The sequence below is a fragment of the Falco peregrinus genome, chromosome 13 (assembly GCF_023634155.1).
Source record: "Falco peregrinus isolate bFalPer1 chromosome 13, bFalPer1.pri, whole genome shotgun sequence".
In the NCBI taxonomy this organism is placed as follows: Eukaryota; Metazoa; Chordata; class Aves; order Falconiformes; family Falconidae; genus Falco; species Falco peregrinus.
Window position 1 is genome coordinate 7,225,433 of NC_073733.1, and position 19,039 is coordinate 7,244,471.

Consider the following 19,039-nt stretch of genomic DNA (forward strand, 5'->3'; position numbering starts at 1 on the left):
ACAGCACCAGCCTGGGTCGCCCCCCGGGCCAGCCGCGGTATGCCGGGGCTTCTCAATTCATGTGTGGAGCATTAAAGCTGTGACATTTCCAGTCCTCCTATCTCAGAAGGACTGATTCAGAAAGTAGGAATGATTTAGAGCCACCAAGTTTTTCAAAAAAAGACATCTTGGGTAAAACATCAGCTGCATCCACACCCCCACTCGTCCCCCCAGCAAGCCCTCCAGGAGCAAGAAGCACACTTCATGCTGATGCATCAGATTTTTTATTCCTCGAATACAATGCTCTGAAAGCCTCGGCCCAAAACCAGGCTGGTTTATTTCTCTAACATTTTTCTGATAAAAAAAATGAACCCAGCCACTCCCCAGGTGGGCGAGACACGAGCGCACGCGCCCAGCTCAAGCTGGGCATCCTTCTCCGTGGAGTCAGAAGGTGACTGACCCAGGGCTACAGGGCTGGCAAGGCCACTGGCCGCTTGGTGACAGGCTAACACAGGAACAGTAACGAGCCCACCCTTCGGAGAGGAGACGGGCACCATGTCTGACGGCACGTGGCTGGCAGCACCCCAGAAGGAACCCCACTGTGGTAAGGCTGTCAGCCAGGGCCCGGCACACGGACTGGTCGGAGCATCTCATCCTCCAGATCCGTGTTACACTGGTGTAAGCTACATCCCGTGCTGCGATTTGTGCGTACGTAGCGCTCGGGTTTTGTAGAACAGGAATAGTTATCCACCTGCAAGAGCCATCCTGCCAAGTTACTACATTTTGATGATGCATTACAGAGTGGTGGGGTTTGGTTCTATGGACCACTCCACACATCATTTTATTTCTGGTAAATGAGTAAGAGATGAACAGCAAATTAAATTAATAACAAAACAAGCAAAAAAAAATAAATCTGACTTTCCTCACAGGCAGGGATTTAAGAAAAGTCTAAAAGACAAGACTTTTGTACTTTAATATTGGATCAAGTGACCCAACTCTAATACTGTTAACTAAAGGAACAGCATGTCAAGAGACGGCGCTTCTAAACCGTCTAAATCCAGAAAATCTGTGGATCTGTCACAACCCGTGGCAGATCAGTAGTGTGCCACAACAAACAACCTGTTCCCTTTGGTTAACAACACAAATCCCAGGAAAAGGAAGGTAACGCAAACAGCTGCGCTCGCGCCCTCGGCAGTCTCTCTGTTCTACAGGGCGTCCCTTCTTTCTGTCAGATCTACAAATCCAACCCAGGTGAGCTAGAGAAGCACTGAAGTTAAAAGTCGTTCTGAAGTAGAAGATGAAGTGTTGCAAGGGTTTTAAAAAAAAAATAATAATAAAAAAAAAAACCACAGAGAGAGAATTTGTAATGGAAGCAACTTTAAATAGAACATCTGTTCCTTTTAGTTTCATGGCACTTCAAACCAAGCTGCTTTCATCAAGTACAAGCTATTGATATGAGGAAGAGGGGGAAAAAAAAGTTCCTAAACAAGGAAAACTACTGATAGTCCAAATCTGCAGGCTTCTCCAGTTACAAGCATTTACACAATATGCCCTTAAACCATAACGCTATCAGTACCTCAGACAGGATGGAACTGACAAGACAGCATTTTTACTGACAAAAGCCACTTCCCTAATCCACGCTAGGTTTCACAGAGCGCTTCAATTCCTGGCTGTAATGGAAGACTTCAGTTAAAAAACCGCTCCCCCCACCTCACCCCCCAAAATATCCGCTTTTCAAGATTCAAAAGATTATAAGCCAGCAACAGAAATAATGAAAAGACGAGTTTTGTCAGTTGATAAGTAAGAACAGTTGTGTAAAAGACAGCTCGGTATTTTAAGAAAAATACAAAGAACAGGGAAAATGTAAGATATGCCACATCTTTAAGTGCTTTTGTGCATGATATGAAAAACAAGTGGATGTGGTCTGCTTTTTTGCTTTTGGTGGAGTTCAGCAGGCTCAAAAGAAAACAATATAAAGCAGTGAAGAGAGTGCGTTAAGAGATCTGCACGTACGTCACTCAAGAACTGTGGTTTAACTGCTATTTAAATAGCAACAGCAAATTGCGTGGCTTCCTGGAATGGCCATATGGCGCCGTAAGGAAGAGGTTTCACGTGGAGCTGCCACCACCGCGCTCAAAGGCTGAAGCACGATCAGATCCTCAGGCTGAGCAGCGCCAGACCAGAACGCGGAGAAGGTGCTGTCGCGCGCGCCCCAGCTCCGAGCCAACCAAACCCACTACGGCTCACACCAACTAGGGCACGGTGCTCATGCAGTTCCCAAGGAACCACCACCTTACAACGCCTGCAGAGAGATGTTGGAGGCAATTTTGAGAGCAAGGTACACAGAAAAGTCAAGGTCAAACCTACTGGATGGGCAGTCTAGAGAAGGGCTAAATACGCACAAGGATACCGTCCCTGCTACAGTTCTGACATGTAAATCATAACATTAGCATCCAGAAAAAAAGGGAGGGAAAAAAAATGGAAGGGGAAAATAAGTTTCTCAAAGGCACTCTTAAAGAATGGAAATAAACACAACACTGGTCACTTAGAGAGCATTCTAGGCATGGCCCCAGCTCACAAATTTGAAACAAACTGCTGCGGATCACACTGATCTGACCTGGCACTACCCGCCCTGACTCAAACTGTCACCAAACTAGTTTCTCCAAAACCTTGTTGTAGGACCTGAATGCTTTCATGAAATAACTACACCAACTTCACGTCTCCTTCCTAATTTGAGATGTTCCAAGACCCCTAGAGGCTCTACTATTTATAGTTGACTGTATTAATTGTATTTGAATAGCTTTTCTAAAAGTGTTGAATTCAAGCTGTTACGAAAAAAACCCAAATGTCACTCTTGAAACTAGTAACGGCAGCTTCTTCTTTGACAAAAATAGTTAATATAGGCAAAATATGATGGCCTTTCCTCCTCTTCTCCCATCAAGAAGACTTTCAGAAAAGCTTGGCAGAAATTACACCATCATTTTGGGCAACAGGATTGCATTCTGAAGAACTGTCCATATTTTCTAGAACCGTGAAGTTTTCCTCTGGGGTTCTGTCAGCCATCCATCCAATCACTTTAATATACTTTGGATTATTTTTCTGGGCATGGTTATGGCTTCTTACCACTGTATGACACTGATTTATATCTATAAAAACTGGCAATAGCTAATTAAAAAAAAAGCAACTGAACTTCTAGTTGGAAGGCACTCATTTACAAAATCTGTAATGACTCGAAGTCTAGCTATTAAAAACCTCTAAGAAATACAAAAATTAAGATTTAATCACAGAAACACATTCAAGAAGGCTCAGCAACATGAAGGAGGAATGCAGGAGAGAAAGACCAGTGAGGAAAATGACAGGCACAACGGAGACCAAATTGTTACTTTTTAATCAAGTTATTAATAGTATTGTCCTACATTGCCTTGTTTTCCAAGTTACGTGCCATCACCCACTTCCATCACAGGTATGATCCCTTGCGTATGCCAATAAATATCAGAAATTAAACAATTTCAGTGCTAGAGCTTGCTTAAGATTATGGAAAATGAGGGAATGGCCTAAGCTGCATTTCAGTATTATAAACTGATTAAAGAAAACTAAATTAAAGCAGTTAAGAAGGAACAAGTATAATTCGTTTTAAAAAAACAATTAGCGTTTTACCAAAAGAATTCTGAAGCACAAATTGACAGTTTTGACAAATGCTTCAAAGAATGAACAAGCCCATGACATTCATCAGGCTATTAAAAAAAAATAAATAAAAATGAACAAGGTAGCTTTAAGTTGAAAAGCAGCAAAACACCACTGTGAATCACAGTATCTCAAAAAACTCACTAGACTTTTTATGGGCAGGAAGTGAAAGTTAACAGTATCAGTATCCTGCAATCCCATGCTAGTGCAAGTGCTTGTGTAAATTACCAGGAAAAGAGATCAGTAATTTTTAAAGAGGCAATTATTTAGTTATACTGAGATCAGGGATGAGGATTTACTGGTTCTACCAAGCTACAGGAATCCGGCACCACACCGTCCAAAGGGAAACAAACAAACAAACAAACAAACAGCAATCACTAACTTACATATTGTCTTTGGTTGTTTAATATCAAGAAATACTTTTTACAGAATATGTGAAGACTATTCCTTTGAATTTCATTCTGTGTCAGTACCTTCTCTGTGGCCTCTTTGGTAACCTAGAGGACAGGCTTTACTTTCTCAGAATTGTTTGTTGTTTTCTACATTTTTATCACGTATCTCTTCAAAACTCAAATTTCTTTCATTTACAGGCTTTTGTAGCAAAACGGTATAACTAGAACAGACTTTACATTGTATAGTGAAGGTATTTTTCTTGTGTTATAAACTTAGAACCTACTAAAACCATTTTCCACAAGATACTATTGAACTTACAGCAGGATTTAGAGACAGGAATGAACATTTGTAGTAGTAGTAGTAATAATAATTATGATAATAATAATAATAATAAACAACCCATCCAAAGTTACATTAGCAAGGATCAGAAGTATTATCGCGACAATTTTAAAATGACTCCTTTACAAAGCCTTGTAACAGAAAAGAGTTTTCAAGCCACAGCCAGAGCTGCTCAGTAGTTGAGGAGAGGGGAGTGGGGGGGGGAAGAGATGTTTAGGGTTTTTCCCCTCATTTCCTTGCTGTCTTGCCAATTAAGCTTAGAATGTTTATCAGGTGCATGATAAGGTAAGAAATGGGAAGTAGCATACACTTTCAGTGGTATTTCAAATGGACTATATACAGTACCTCCAACGTCTGAATCAAAAGCATTCTGAATAATGTCAGTTAAAAGTTAATAGGAAAATGAAACCAACAGAAAGGCTATTGATAAACCTTTAAAAAACGTAACACAAAAATAATTAACCATTCATTTCTTGGCATGTAAAAGTTCTATACAAATTTTAAAAATTTTATTTGCAGGTACTAACCTCTTGAAAAGCTCACTCTGTATTTACACTAATTCTTTAACAAGTTTATCTCAAATTAAAGCATATGTAAAACAATCATGATTGCATTAAGTTTTCTACTTTAAATTATTACCCAATTAGTGCTTTATTCACATTTTAAAAACTTGTACAATTTATTACAAATATAAAACAGTGCAGTTTTTCATACATTATCCCAACTCTGAGACAAACACTTAAAAGACATGGAAAAAGATTTTGATTTCTATAAACATAACATTTGCATTACTCATACCCCCTTCTTCACTGTCCTCCCCTAACCCCGATTTAAAAAGATCAAACATACAACATACTGTAGGTTTATTTTTATTCAAAAAGTTACTGTCTCAAGACATAAATACAAATCAGAAAACAGTACAATTAGGACAATAGAATGTGGAGGACAACAGGTTAAGGTAAATATATAAAACATTTTTAGCTGGTTGAAAACAAAGCTGTAAGAACTGCTTTCACAAAGAAACACTCCTTCAAGAGTAAGAAAAATCAACTTAAGTTTAAAATCATATATACAGTCCTCTCAGCAGTTCTATTAAATGCAGTGGTGTGAAAAACAATATAGGCAGTACTTTTAGACATGAGAGTATTTATTTATGTAAAATGAGTTAGGCAGATCTAGTTTTGAGTTTGTTGTTACCCCATGACTTAGTAAAATAATTATATTTTATCATGATCCTTTAGATAATCTATGGTTTTTGGCTACCACAGCCGAATGTTTAATTTCCGAGTCTAAAAACAGGAAGCCTTTTTGTATTCACCCATTTGGGGAGATTCTTGTATTGCAAGCATATTAAGGCATGGAATGATTAAAATAATATACCTCAAGAACTGAGAGACAACTGACAAAAAATATACATATGTAATATAAGTTAATATTTCCTTTAAAATGATGTCTAGCTGCCTAAGCCTTGCAAAATGAGTCAATGTCAAAATGGCATAGATCCACTTTCTGTTTTAGACCAAATTTAATTTATTTGTGAATGGACACAAAATGAAGTTTAAAGCTTAGCTTTCAAAGAATATTATGGGTTGTTTATGAATTTCTATTATCCAATCTAATTTACATACAGAGGAAATGTACTGTAACCTGTTAGAAGTATCTTTAACCTGAAGACTGCTTGCAAAGACAGATAGATAAAACAATATAAAATACAAATTTAAAAATCATTTTTAAAGCATGAATTCTCATGCTCTTCTATTTTTAAACATTGTTAAACTTTCAATATATTTCTGAAACCTCATAATTTTAAGTTGGAATTTAAAAGTAAGAAAAAACTAAACAAACTGCGCAATTATAAAATCAGCACCAATTTATATATATATATAATTTTATTTAAAATTTAGATCCCTATTCCCACACTCTAATAAGCTGTATAATTTTTGTTTAGAATTTTTCTGCAAACATACTACAATAAGCTTCTTTTATTTGGAGACAAAATACAGTGGCACTACTGGAAGGAATTTCACAACATTACATTTTTCTTAAAGGACAAGCAAACTTTCAGGGTTGGTAATGGGCAAGCATGACTGAGATCTGTTACCTTCTGATGGTTCATAGTTTATGGACCTTTCTGAGAAGGATAGCATGAAGCTTTTGGACTAAAAGTGTGGTTTAGATTAAAAAGTTGTTAAAGTTCTGCTTTACGTATTTTTTCCATGATTAATACAAACCTTCCGTTGCTGAAGTTTGCATTTAATTTAAAATACTGACACTCTTCTGGTTCTATCACTGTAAGAAAACCAATCCATCTATTATTTCAGTTCACGGATGTAAACAGCAATCCAGCAGAGCTCACGATTATTTAGTATAGCCAGCAAATGTATAGAGAGGGGCTCACATCTGTACCAAACACCTCCTCTCAGACTGTTAGGTTAAAACTCAGAGGGAATACTTCTTATGTTCCGGAAATAAACTGATAGCACATAAATAAAATATTGATTTTTTTTTCCCCAACAAAAAAAAAAGTGTAGCTTATCCTCAAATTGTTTACTTGTCCTTTACATTTCTTTTTTTTTCAGGCAAACAAAACTGCCCCTTCAATGCACTTGATCTTGAAAGCATGTCATTCTCCTTAGAGAAAAATCTGTTCAGAATTTCACTGTATCTACCACAATTTTGTATTGAAAAACTTCCTCTTCCACTTAGAAAATGACTTCACCACTGATTTATTTGCTGCTCTGGTATTAAAACATTGACACCCCAAGAACCTAAAAAAAAAGTTAGAAATGGTGTCAATTTGTAGTCTACTACACAGTTAACAAAAACAAAGCAATTAGTATATGATTTAAGATTAAGACACTTCAAGATATGTTAAGGCATTATAAGTTTATTTTTCTTCCAAACCAGATTTATGTAATAATAAACACTTCTGATTTATGTAATAATATGAAAAGGGCACCTCATTCGTTAGAAAAGATTTTTCCCACACTTGAAGTTAGCTAGATCCAGTAGGGATGTGATAAAAGCCTGTGCTTCAATTATTTTAGGTAATAATTGAAAAATAATTTTTAGTTAGTTGACTAACTTATACTTCTTTTGACAATGGCATTCTACAGCTGTAGCTTCCAGTAACTTGGCCTGGGACAAAACACTCTATAGACGCTGGCTGCTGCTGTGTCTGTTCATAAAAACAACAGGTTGCCTCAGAGTGGCTAGCCAGCACATAAACTTAATATTTCCTATTAAATGTATCAAGTCTGTCAGGAAGACAGTGAAAAAAATCAAGCAATGATCAGGTAAAATCAAAATGCTGTCCTTCAGGAGACTGCGTGATTAAGTGAAGAAAAAGCTTTCCTGAAACGAAGAGTCAGTTTCCACTTCCCACGTGGGAGCAAGCCATATAGTTTTCTACGCCAATGGAAGTAGGGATCACCACTGATATGCCAGACAAACCATCTCAGAAGATCCAGATCTTGTGACTGTCTTAGCTTTTATAGGACTTTATAAAATCAGAGAGAGCCACGAGAGACTTAATTTTCCTGAACCTTAACACTGCTGTTCACATTTATCTGTTTACAAACCAGTTTTTACTGTTCTTCGCATTAAATTCACTTTAGATGCATCATACAACATAGCACACGAAGACAGAACTGCCTCTGGTGCCAGCAGTAAGTGGACACATCAAAAAACGAGAAGACAGACTAAAATTTTGACCATAAACCATGTGCATCTGAATAAATTAAACAGCTTTATTACGTCTAGATCTATTGAAAACAAGTGCAACAACTCCAAGAGAGTAATGGAATTCTGAAATAAATTATATGAATAAAGCAAATTAACTTTATTCAGAGAAGATTATTTTTTTTTTTTTGCATTTATGAAATTGGTTTTTTACATTTAAAATACTGACTGATAAGTTGAGCTCCGATGTCATATGGATTCATGTTGCCTCCTAAACTATCGGCAGAGCTTTCCCCCGTTTAGTTAAAGCAATCGCGGTGGGGTTTACGCTATAGAGCATCTGGGATGCAGCTGTTTTCTGTAGTCCTGCTTCCAGGACCACCCCCCCTGCTGCATCCTGCCTGGGGGAAAGGTTTGCTAGGTGGTGCCCCCTGCCCGTACCAATGCCCTGCAGGGCACCACCGCTCTCCGAGCAGGGGCACAGGCAGGGATGGCAGGGCCGGCAGGGATGGCAGGGATGGCAGGGCCGGCAATGCCGCTGTCACCGGCTGCCATCATGTGGGGAGGCGCCCACACTGCAATGAGCAGCGCCCGGCAAAGCCCGGGCTGACGGGGCGGGATGGATGAGAAATCAAGCACCAGGAAAGACACCTCGCTAACGGTGAACCTATTGAAACTATTCTGAATTGATTTTAGAAACTGAAAAGCCAAAGGTTTTCTGAAATCCATGAAACGCACCTGCAGAAGACCACATTTTCAGCATTGCCAGAATAAAAAGTGGCTGGTGTTTCACAGATCAAATCGATTAAAAATCAAGAAAGGGGAGGGGAAGAACTCTTTCAAAACAAACGTCAGAAAACAGGTGATAAACTTTCTTGGTGTTACTTCAAGAACAGAACACACAACAGCTAGATGTACAACCTAATCTGATTCATTATTACTAAAGTAAAGGCCTACTGGTACAAAATATATGGATTTGCATTTAAAACAGTATTTAAGTCTTCTTTTTCCCATAACAAGAGCAGGTTCACACGCTGCAACAATACTGTAAAAAAATACATAACCGTCTTCCAAATTCCACCAAGCTGTCCAAGATTCCCAGGAAGCCTTGTTGTACTGTCCTCTGCTGGCTTGCTGCAGCTTGTTATTTCCAGTGTAATTTTGTACCAGCTACACAAGGTCAAAAATGGCTGCATACATTACAAGTGGTTCAAGACAGAAGGAATCCCTCATGCAGATTTTTTAAAGAGAATAGAGACTGCAGATTTATCAAGTCGGAAAAAAGGGCAACTGCAAGCAGAAACTACAGACTTCGGATGTTTTGGACCTAAAACTTTATATGGAAAGAAAAAATACCTCTCATCTCTATAAACAAGTATCTGTATTATCTCTATTTTCTCCATTATCTTACTTAGTACAAAAAGTAAATATGCCAATTAAAAAAGAAAAAAAAAACACCCAAAACTCAAACCAAAAAAAAAACCAAACCCGCAAACCATCCAATGCTGACAATTGGTAATGACATCAGTCATTCAACTAAGCTCATCACAACAGGAAACTTGCCTTTAATATTGTGTATGCACAGGTTTTATTTCTATTTTTTTAAAGCTCTTTGCTACCAACCTCTGCAAGGGTCTTTTCCATACCAGATGTGTTTTCTTCTCAGTTTCAAAGGCTTTTGATTTTTACATAGCCACATATAAAGTATTAAGAACAAAAATCCTATAAACTTCCAAAGAACATTAACTACCTTAGAGTTTATGAAGCTGAATTACAGTGTAAAATATTTCACTGACTGTACCAGTCTGCCAAAATAAGCTAATGAAGACAACCTAAAGATTGCACTCCTTCCATTTAAAATTTGAAGAGAGTACTGTAACCTTCAGACTGATTTTACATTATTTTCCTCTTATGTAAGTTAACCTACCGATTCATCCATGATTGAAGCGGGGTCAAAGAAATCTGGTTTTAGTTCCGTTCTTTCTCTCCTGTTCTTTGATGGTGGCTTTAGAAAGCAAGCAAACAAAGACATTAACTGTAACTTCAGAAAAAAACCAAGAGGTTTTAGACTATAATAACTGAAGCTGAACTTTCACGGGGTAAGAATTTACAGGGGATAAATGTTCATCTCTCACATTATTATTACTACAGGAAACATTCTTGTTTTCTGTATGGCAGTTAGAACAGATGGCACTTGTATACAGACAGTGGCACAGCCGTTTCAGAATATGGAGATCAACAAGATTTTTCTGTTTCACCAGAAGTAAAATTTGATTTAAATATCCTACTTTAAAAGCAGAAATACGAATCCAAAATCCACTGAGAAGACAAGTAAATTTCTTACTAGGTCTATGTCCATGGTGTCAAAATCCATGCCTTCATTGAGATCTTCAATCCGCCCTTCTGATGACATCATTACATCTTCAACAATTGGCTCTTCATCATCTTCCATTAGACTTGTGCCACGTCGACTGAAATGAAAAGAAAAAGCATATAGTTTAGCATTAAATCAAGTGAAGCCCCATCTGAATATTTTTAAAGCTAATGTTTGGTAAGGAACTGCCAACAAATGGCAATTCCTTTACACAAAACAGATCAAGTAATTAAATAAATGCGTAACTACTATTATAGTTGGTATTTAACCAGCTAGAAGACACTAAGAGAGTGAGGGAGAACGACTAACAAAGATCAACTTATGTAACTTTGTGGTACATCTCTAGATGGGTATTCTGAGAGGCGGTGGGAACTGATAAGCAGATCAAACCCACATCCAATTCAGAGATTTACATGCAAGTATTTATGCTCAAGTGAGAAAGAACCTAAATTTTGCCACCTAAAGAAAAACCGTTCCTGCCTTTTGAGAAGGCAAGAAAGAACATCTTTGCGATAAATTGGATACATAAATTCATTTTCAGACATTCCCACATAGTCCTTCATCCTCGCTTCTTGCAACATGTATGTGCAACACCAGACCTTATCAGAAAAGGAGTCATTCTAATTATACTAATTGGTGTCACTTATATTGAAAAAAAACCCCAGACCACTGAAACTATGTTACATATGTAATTAAAAACAAGCAGGGGAAAGGTGTAAAGCTCTTCCACATATATGTTCATGGGTTTAGTTCACAGCTTGTACTTTTCTTCTGCAAAACCTCACAGTCTTCATTAAAGCAGCGAACTTCTAAAACTAGTCTTCCTCTCCTCAGCTAAACTAGCCGTGGAACCTTATTTCATTAGCCTGAATGTCAAATCCATGCTATAGTAAGTGACGTTACAATAAGAATGTATGACCTCTGAAGGACAACATCCATTTAAGAAACATTAAACTGTCTTCATCTTTGTTCACTCTAAGGAGGACTTCACAAGGTTTTTGTGTGTTTGGGTTGGGAAGTTCTACAAAAGCTGATACTACAAGATTCCTCTCAACTTGAGTGTCAGTTTAGGTCAGACAAAATCTGTATCAATCACAGAAATGTTGAACAGAGCAGTTTCTTTAAAAGGAATGCTTTTTCTTCAGAAACAAAGCAGCTGAACACTAAACTTACAACTCAGACGTCGAAGGAAAAAGGAATAGTAGAATTAAACAGAGCAGAAACTTTCTGCTTCATACACTGAACACTTACTTAAAAAACTAATTTTTAATGTTCTATTTCTAAAAATGACTGCAGTTAGGAATACATAAAGATGATGTTTCAGATGCCACAGACAGCATTCAGTTCAACAACTGGTTCCCTTTTTCACAGAGCTCACTGCTGTTTAGATTTTCTGGAATCTAAGTTGAAAAGCAAGCAAGAAATCAAACTTATCTATTCTGCTCAACTCATCACATGCACTTTTACAACTGCTTTTCTAGGGCAACTTAAAATTGTAAAGACACAGAAAAACATTACTTGGGAACTAGGACATGTATCCAACTTAAAAGCACTTACTAAACCCTCTCCTCCCCAAACCACTGAAGGAAGGTTTCACTCTCACTCACATAGCATGTTGCAAGTTGGTTCTCAGCTTGACGTAGTTCATCGCTGCCCTCTCCTGTTGTCGCGCGGCTTCTTCCTGTTGCCTTTGAGCCAACATCCACGTTACTTGCGTGCTTAAAAAGACCATTATTCTATTTTAAACATGAACTGGTTTTGTGTATGAACACTAACACAAAGCAGACCTACTCATCTACGTACTTGTAATCGAGGGGAGCTTGGTGGTGTTCAGGCTGCATAGGATAGACACCCATATAACTTTCCTCAGGTCGCAATCTCTTGGGCTCCCTCATTATTGTGGAAGTGAGCTGAGGCGTCTGCATCATGACTGGCGTGTGCATTGTCTGCTCCCTGTTCAGCCACATACTGTCACTACTGCTGCTTTCTTCAGCTGGAAGGAAACACAGGACGTCAGTAAATTTTTTTCATTAGTCTAAAACTGAATGCTTTAACGTGACGTAAACATATGTACTTTCTGCCCACTGAGAATCAATTTCTTTACTTTTTGCCCCAAAGTCTTACATGTGCCCCAAATGGCCTGGATTTATAACCAATGGCTAGAGTATTGTAAACGCTCTTATATTCTGTGACTCGAAGCAGCACAGTGCCTTTATTTTCTTTTGCGAATCAGTGTTATGTTTATTCAGACTCTTATAGTTTTTCCACTAAGACTTATACATGCAGAGAAGTAATCCTGTTTTAAAAAAATACATTTAAGCATACAAATTCACTCAAGCCAATGAACAAGGATCAGCATGTATAGTTTTACACAAATGTCTACTCTAATATATTTTAAGATGAGAAAAGTTCTACCTTCAGGTACTTTCCGCTTCCCTGTTGCTGGCTTTGTCTTTTTATTTCTTACTGTAGATCCTCGACTACTAATTCCACTAATCACTGACATAGTATCATCATCCCCACCAGCTAATAACGAGTTTCTGTAGGACATGAGAGGCAGCCACACATCTTCTCTTCGTAGAGACATCTGAAAGGTCATAAACTTCTCCAAGTAAACATACCTTTAAATAGAAAAAATAATTACAAAGATGCAAACTATCTGTAACAAGATGTTAACATGGGAAGGTAAGTACTGAAATTAACACGCAATGCTCCTCATCTAGTTAACAAATAGGCCTGAACAACAGCAAAGCCAAAATACCATTTCTGTTCAACCACCACAAAATGAGAACAACAAGGACAATACAGTTTACCCTTTGTGATTATACCTGACTGTCTTAGTACAAAATGATCTTGATACGCCAAAGATTCCACTTTAGGTGAATGCAATACACAAACACATATTTATTCAGATGTGCGACTTTTATGGTTATCATTACAAATATTAAGAATATTGAGAAAATACTTACACTGTTCTTTTGTCTTGTCTGAGAAGTTTGGAGGAGAACTCACTCAGAATATCAAGAAACGCCAGATTTAATGGTGGCTGGCTCTCACCTTGTGGATTAGGCTCTTTAAAAGCAAATTCTATGCCATCCCTAAGAAAAATTTAAAAATTAAGTCACATACAGCATAAACTAAAGAAAAAGTTTAAGCACTGGGAGCTATCAACACTGAACACCTTTCCTCTATATCAAGAAAGCAGTAACTCAATGTTTCCATGTTCTGGGGGGAAAAAAAAAAGCCAATTTGAATCTGGACACACTCTTTTTGTCATGATGTTTCTACCTTGCATTTCAAGTTCTCTGCATAAGGCCAACATGACCACCACTAACAATGAAGTGGATCAGTTCTTACTGTCATGAGTAAGACACTAAAAATACTTTTTCATGAGAGCATCAATAGCACTATCATTTACGAGCTTATACAGAGATGCTGAAGAACATTAACATTATTTAATATTTGCGTTTAATTCACAGAGAAAACTGCAGTCCATCTCCTAATTTATAAATGGGCTGTATCATCTCCAGTGCTGATGCTTTTTGTATTAAATTTTGAAAGACTGTGAAGATATTTTAACATTAGTCAAGAAGTGTTTACAAAAAGGGAAGTAATACAAAGCACACAATTACTTGTGTAACATAGCAATAGCTTCTCTTGTTTTCAGCTGATCCAGTCCAAACGTTAAAGCAAAACGTCGAGCAAGTTCCTTTATGCCACTGAATGTCGGTGATGATCTGTCAAAATTATAACCATTTTCTTGAATCATTTCATTGAAAAGCTGTATGAAACAAAAAGGGAGACTTTCATTTATTAAAATATTACAGCAAACTTTGGACCAATTGACACAGAACTAAGTTTCACCAAAAAAAGTGTTTTACAGCGTTCTTTTTTCTTAATTCGACAACCCCAACAGACAAACATGGAGGTTTAGGAAAGCCATGTCAAGGCTACTCTTGAAGAGCCTGCACTTCAGAGTTAATCCTCGAAATGCACACTGTCCAAGCACGCATCAAACTGTAAATATGCTGGATGACAATTTCAGCATTTCCCTAAATGAGGCATTCTAGAGTTGAGAATACTAAGAATTACAGTAGGATTCCCTTATACATACACTAACAGAAAAGAAATAAACAGGGTAAATTCTCACCTGATCTTTACTATTACAGTCTGTCAAACCACTACTTTACAATTAATTTTTTTAATATCTTTTCAAATACAAGTATAATGAAGAAATTCTCAAACAGAAACATGTCTTCAGGAAAGTTGCCAAAGACACCAGAAACTCTGCCACCGAGACTCACTTTTAACTATTCATCAATAGCTGGCAAAGCCACTCTGAACTTCACAATCTTTGATCAATCCTTTTCTCATCCTACTGAACTTGACTGAATTCTCTTCAACAGTCAATTTTTCTATTATTTTCTAAATTTGTCTAACACACTCACCCTTCACCCTCTCATATAACACAAAATAAACCAAAACCAGACTTACTAGGGCTATGAACCTTAACATCTTGTTTGTAGAAATGTTTTGACCCATATTTGCACATTTTTCTCTTATGTTGGCATAGCTCATTGCAACTTACTTATTCCCTTTATCCACTATCACGTCTATTATTTCTTCTCTGGTTAGCTTGTCTTTTTAAAAAAATTTCCTGGAAAAAATGCTAGTTACGTGTTTAACTTTACATGTGGGGTTTTATTGTTTGTTTGTTTTATAACACTTGGGTCCCTTCATGTTACTATTCTTATTGGCATGTAAGAATCATGTAACTGCCTCTCTATTACATGTGTAATTGTACTCACTACATTCCTCTGCCTGCCCTTTAAAATATAAGGGGCTGGTTATTCATAATACAGAAGACACTAATAAGAATAGTATTTACCACAAAAATTTCTGAACTCTGGTGAAAAGTCAGCAAAAACTGTAGGAGTATTTAGTTGCATATTTTATGCTGCAGGTCCACCAGCTACTTGCTGTTACCAAAAGGAAAGGCCTCATCCTCCCTTGTATCGGCAATATCCATATAGATTAACCAGCTTAGGGGCTTCATTATGGACTTTTTCTGAGTATTTCTCAACCAGGATGAGTATCTATATCTATATCCACTATGTAGCTGTATGACCTCAGTCCAGAAAAACAGGCATGGGGAGAGAGAGGACAACTTGGGGTACACATTTTTCCTTTCAACAGTAGCAGAGATCTACGCTGGATTACAGTGGTTTGCAGAGGTATGGCTTTATTGTTCTGATCCTGTAAATAAGATTCATGCAGATGGTTCATGTGAGCAGATGAATCCGACTCTGACCTCGACTGAATTCATCAGGTCTCCACACAAACAAGCTCATTTACTGAAGAGAGCATTAAATCATGTTTTAATTTCAAAGATGGGTGAAGCCCCTACCAAACATTAAGAAATACTGAATTACTAAAACTTCCCATTACTATTCAGAAAAGTTAAAAAGAAAAAGGGAAAAGACCCCAAATCCAAACCAAAAAAACAAAAAAAAAAACCCACCACAACACCCCAAACCCAAACCTCAGCAATCACCCCCACGCCCCAAATGTCACCACAAAACCCCACCACAAGGCAGGAAGCGTTTTCCCTTGTTTATCTGCTCATAAATAAGTAAACTAGCAGTTTCGCAACATGTTTCTCAATACGTGACTCAAACTAGTGTTTTAGAGTTAAGAAGGTATCACAGAGTAAAATTCATTTCATATTTATCAGCCCCTCAATATACCTTTTGTAGCGCAGGATCTGGTAAATACAGGAAAACTTCTGTCCGTTTTTTAAATATTTGCAGAAAATGTGTTTAAATTTAGACCTATTTATCCCTACCTTTTGTAAGAATTTCTTCATTAATACCTCTCACTAGCTATTAAGCAACAGGATATGATCTACAGTATGGAATTTTCATGCACAAAAACATTATAAATCATTCTTACCTGCTGCAAACTAAGAATAAGCGTTTTAGCACACTGGATTTTGTCTATCTGTCTTGTTTTACTCATTGTTTCTTTAATAATATCACCATAGTCATTGTAATACTAGGAAAAATAAAAAAAAAGGGTTAACTTTCAATTTTAGTTGAAAACATTACAACTACTGAATTCTTCAGAAAACAACATTAGGATTTGCCATTTGAAAAAAATTTTGAACACTCAAAAGGAACAAAACCTAACATGTTCATGATTGCGTCATCAAAATGATATCCTAAACCACTCCAAAACGCTAAAACCCCCTCAAATCAAGAAAGAGTATATCCACTCCTTTTCACTCTTGTCATCAGTATTGCTTTAGAGGCAGAATGACCTATTTGTCTTCAAGGCCATGACACATTTGTTAATGACACATGTTCACCCCTTCAGGGTACAAGATCAGAATTTAATCTTTGTAGTAACTCCTGTAACTCTGATGAGGAGTTTTCTGTTTTCTCAGCTGAAAGGACACTTTTGGACAGCATCACAGCCGTAATTTTTCCAATGCAGACAGCTGCCTATTCAGTTCTTTATAGGTTCAATAAAGACTCACTTATTTAGAGATTCAAAGTATTTGTAGGGCACTCAAGACAGAAAATTTTTTAAGGTAATCACCAAGGAGCAAAGCTTTATCATGTTCACAAAATGAGAGCTTATATTACTGTGCAACTGTGAATCCCAGGAGCCAAGAAGGGGGTTTTATATTTAAGAAAGACAAAAACTGATATAAAGATCACATTGCAGGGAGCATGGAGTAGTGGGTGGAACTCTCAAAACTCTTGTTTCTATTCTACAAAGCTTAAGCTGGAATTATTGGATGAGACTTGACATCATGTTGTTGTCTTTGTGAGAAGATTCTCAAAAGGCCTGGTAAACTAACAGCTGAATTAAAAATATACCATCAATCGGGGTAAGATTATAAAGCTACTGAAAAGCACATAAAAATAGTGATCAGGCTTCCTCCCTCCCTCCCCCACTACCTACAGACTGTGAAGCTAATCTCAGTCATTTTTTTCCCTTCTGACAGAAAAAGAACTTTTAAAGGCCTACAAACTTTGGACTTTTAAGTTCTTCACATTTTGTATCAATTATCTTGCAAGGTAAAAAAATAATAATCAATAATTAAAAAATCCACAGCTACTATATTCTAGTTTTATGAAGTATCGCTCCTAGGCTTCCAAATTTACCTTCATATATTGCTTGAAAATGTCTGCAGCTGTATTCATTTCCACCACAGTATATACAATGAGTTTACAGAAAGCTGCAAGTAGATTTCTTCGTTTGTGCAATGCTTCAATTTTGCTAGCTTCATCGTCCTGCTGTCCATCTAGAAAGAGTTCAGAACATGAAAGCTGTCAGGTTTAAATACTTCATATTTAAGCAATACATATAAAGTGATGTGGGCTAATGGACAGGATTCAGAAAACCAAATCTCATTTCTGACAGCAGCGCACTTCATTGCCCACCGACAAGTCTCTTTTCCTGATAAAGAAACATATATATTTGTGCCTATTAAACCAAACCTTCACCATGATTATCCTACATGTCCCCAAAACATAAAGTGCTTCAACCAGCTGCTGACATTTAGAAGACAAACCAACCTCTGTGCCCATGCACACTTCTCAATGCGAGGAACAACACCCCCCCCCCCCCCCCCCCAAACCGCAAAACAAAAGAAATAAACAAACAAACAAAAACCCCCACAACACCCCACCCCCAACACAAAAAAGCATAGGCAAATACATTAATCAGAAGGCAAATAATACAAAGGAAATGTTAAGTTTTGTACAAACCTGCACTATTATTATCATCATCCTGATCGATGAAGACATGATCTAAAATAAAACTGAGTAGTTCAGATTGCAATGAAGAATCAGGAGTGTAAACAAGTGGCTCCAACATGTCACGTCCTCCTGTCATAATCTGATGACTGAAGATCATCAACACATCACACAGAATTGTGAAAGCCTGTTAGAAAGAAACCTCAGTAAAAACTTGCTTGAACGCTGTTTAGAATAACTTATTCCCACTTAACAAAATACTGAAGAGCCCAGTGGTGTATACAGGCCACTTAAGTCCTAAACAACTACACAGGCCAACTGGAAGTCAAAATAAGCATAGCTTCTTACAGCAGGTTGCTATATGAAGACTGGGTCTTCATATAAAAATAATGTATAGATGAAGACAACTAAATGTCAAAACATTGTGAGATTAAAACATGAGGAACCTGAAACGCCCAAATTCTGAAACTTCCAAATTTTGCCTGACAGATACTACGTTAGGTCACTAGAGAACTTTGTGGACAGCAGCCACAGCAGAGCCTCCTTTTTTCTTTTCAATGCTTTCCATCACACTTGTAAAACATCTAACAGCTGAGGTCACTCAATCCCTTTAAATCCTAAAGTAAGTCTTGCTTCTGAAAAAAGGAACCACCTCTTCATTTTGCTAACTTGTGCGTCTGACATACGATTTAAATGTCTGTTCCCCACCTCCCCATAAAGTTCAAATGTATCAGTACCTAGAGTGACATTCATCGAACTAACAGACCAAGGCCACATGCTGCTTAGTGCTGCACCTCATCTCTTTGGACTCTAATCTCTTAAG

The 19,039-nt window shown here is 37.4% G+C and overlaps 1 protein-coding gene across 5 annotated transcripts in view; it reads right to left on the reverse strand.

Annotated features, from left to right (window-relative positions):
- Positions 1-5,248: 5,248 nt before the first annotated feature.
- The window catches only part of STAG2 (STAG2 cohesin complex component), an 82,211-nt gene continuing 68,420 nt past the window's right edge, over positions 5,249-19,039 (reverse strand). For 2 of the 5 annotated variants that reach the window (XM_055817904.1, XM_055817905.1), the window contains exons 24-34: positions 18,229-18,403; positions 17,623-17,762; positions 16,403-16,504; positions 14,083-14,231; positions 13,420-13,548; positions 12,866-13,071; positions 12,254-12,443; positions 12,058-12,138; positions 10,421-10,547; positions 10,004-10,081; positions 5,249-7,163 (exon numbers count right to left, since the gene is read on the reverse strand). In XM_055817904.1, coding sequence (XP_055673879.1) covers positions 7,140-7,163; positions 10,004-10,081; positions 10,421-10,547; positions 12,058-12,138; positions 12,254-12,443; positions 12,866-13,071; positions 13,420-13,548; positions 14,083-14,231; positions 16,403-16,504; positions 17,623-17,762; positions 18,229-18,403 — 1,401 coding nt within the window. In that variant the 3' untranslated portion in view covers positions 5,249-7,139. Of the gene's footprint in view, positions 7,164-7,262; positions 9,410-10,003; positions 10,082-10,420; positions 10,548-12,057; positions 12,169-12,253; positions 12,444-12,865; positions 13,072-13,419; positions 13,549-14,082; positions 14,232-16,402; positions 16,505-17,622; positions 17,763-18,228; positions 18,404-19,039 lie in introns of those variants that run through there. The other 3 variants (XM_055817901.1, XM_055817902.1, XM_055817903.1) reach the window with 2 other exon arrangements.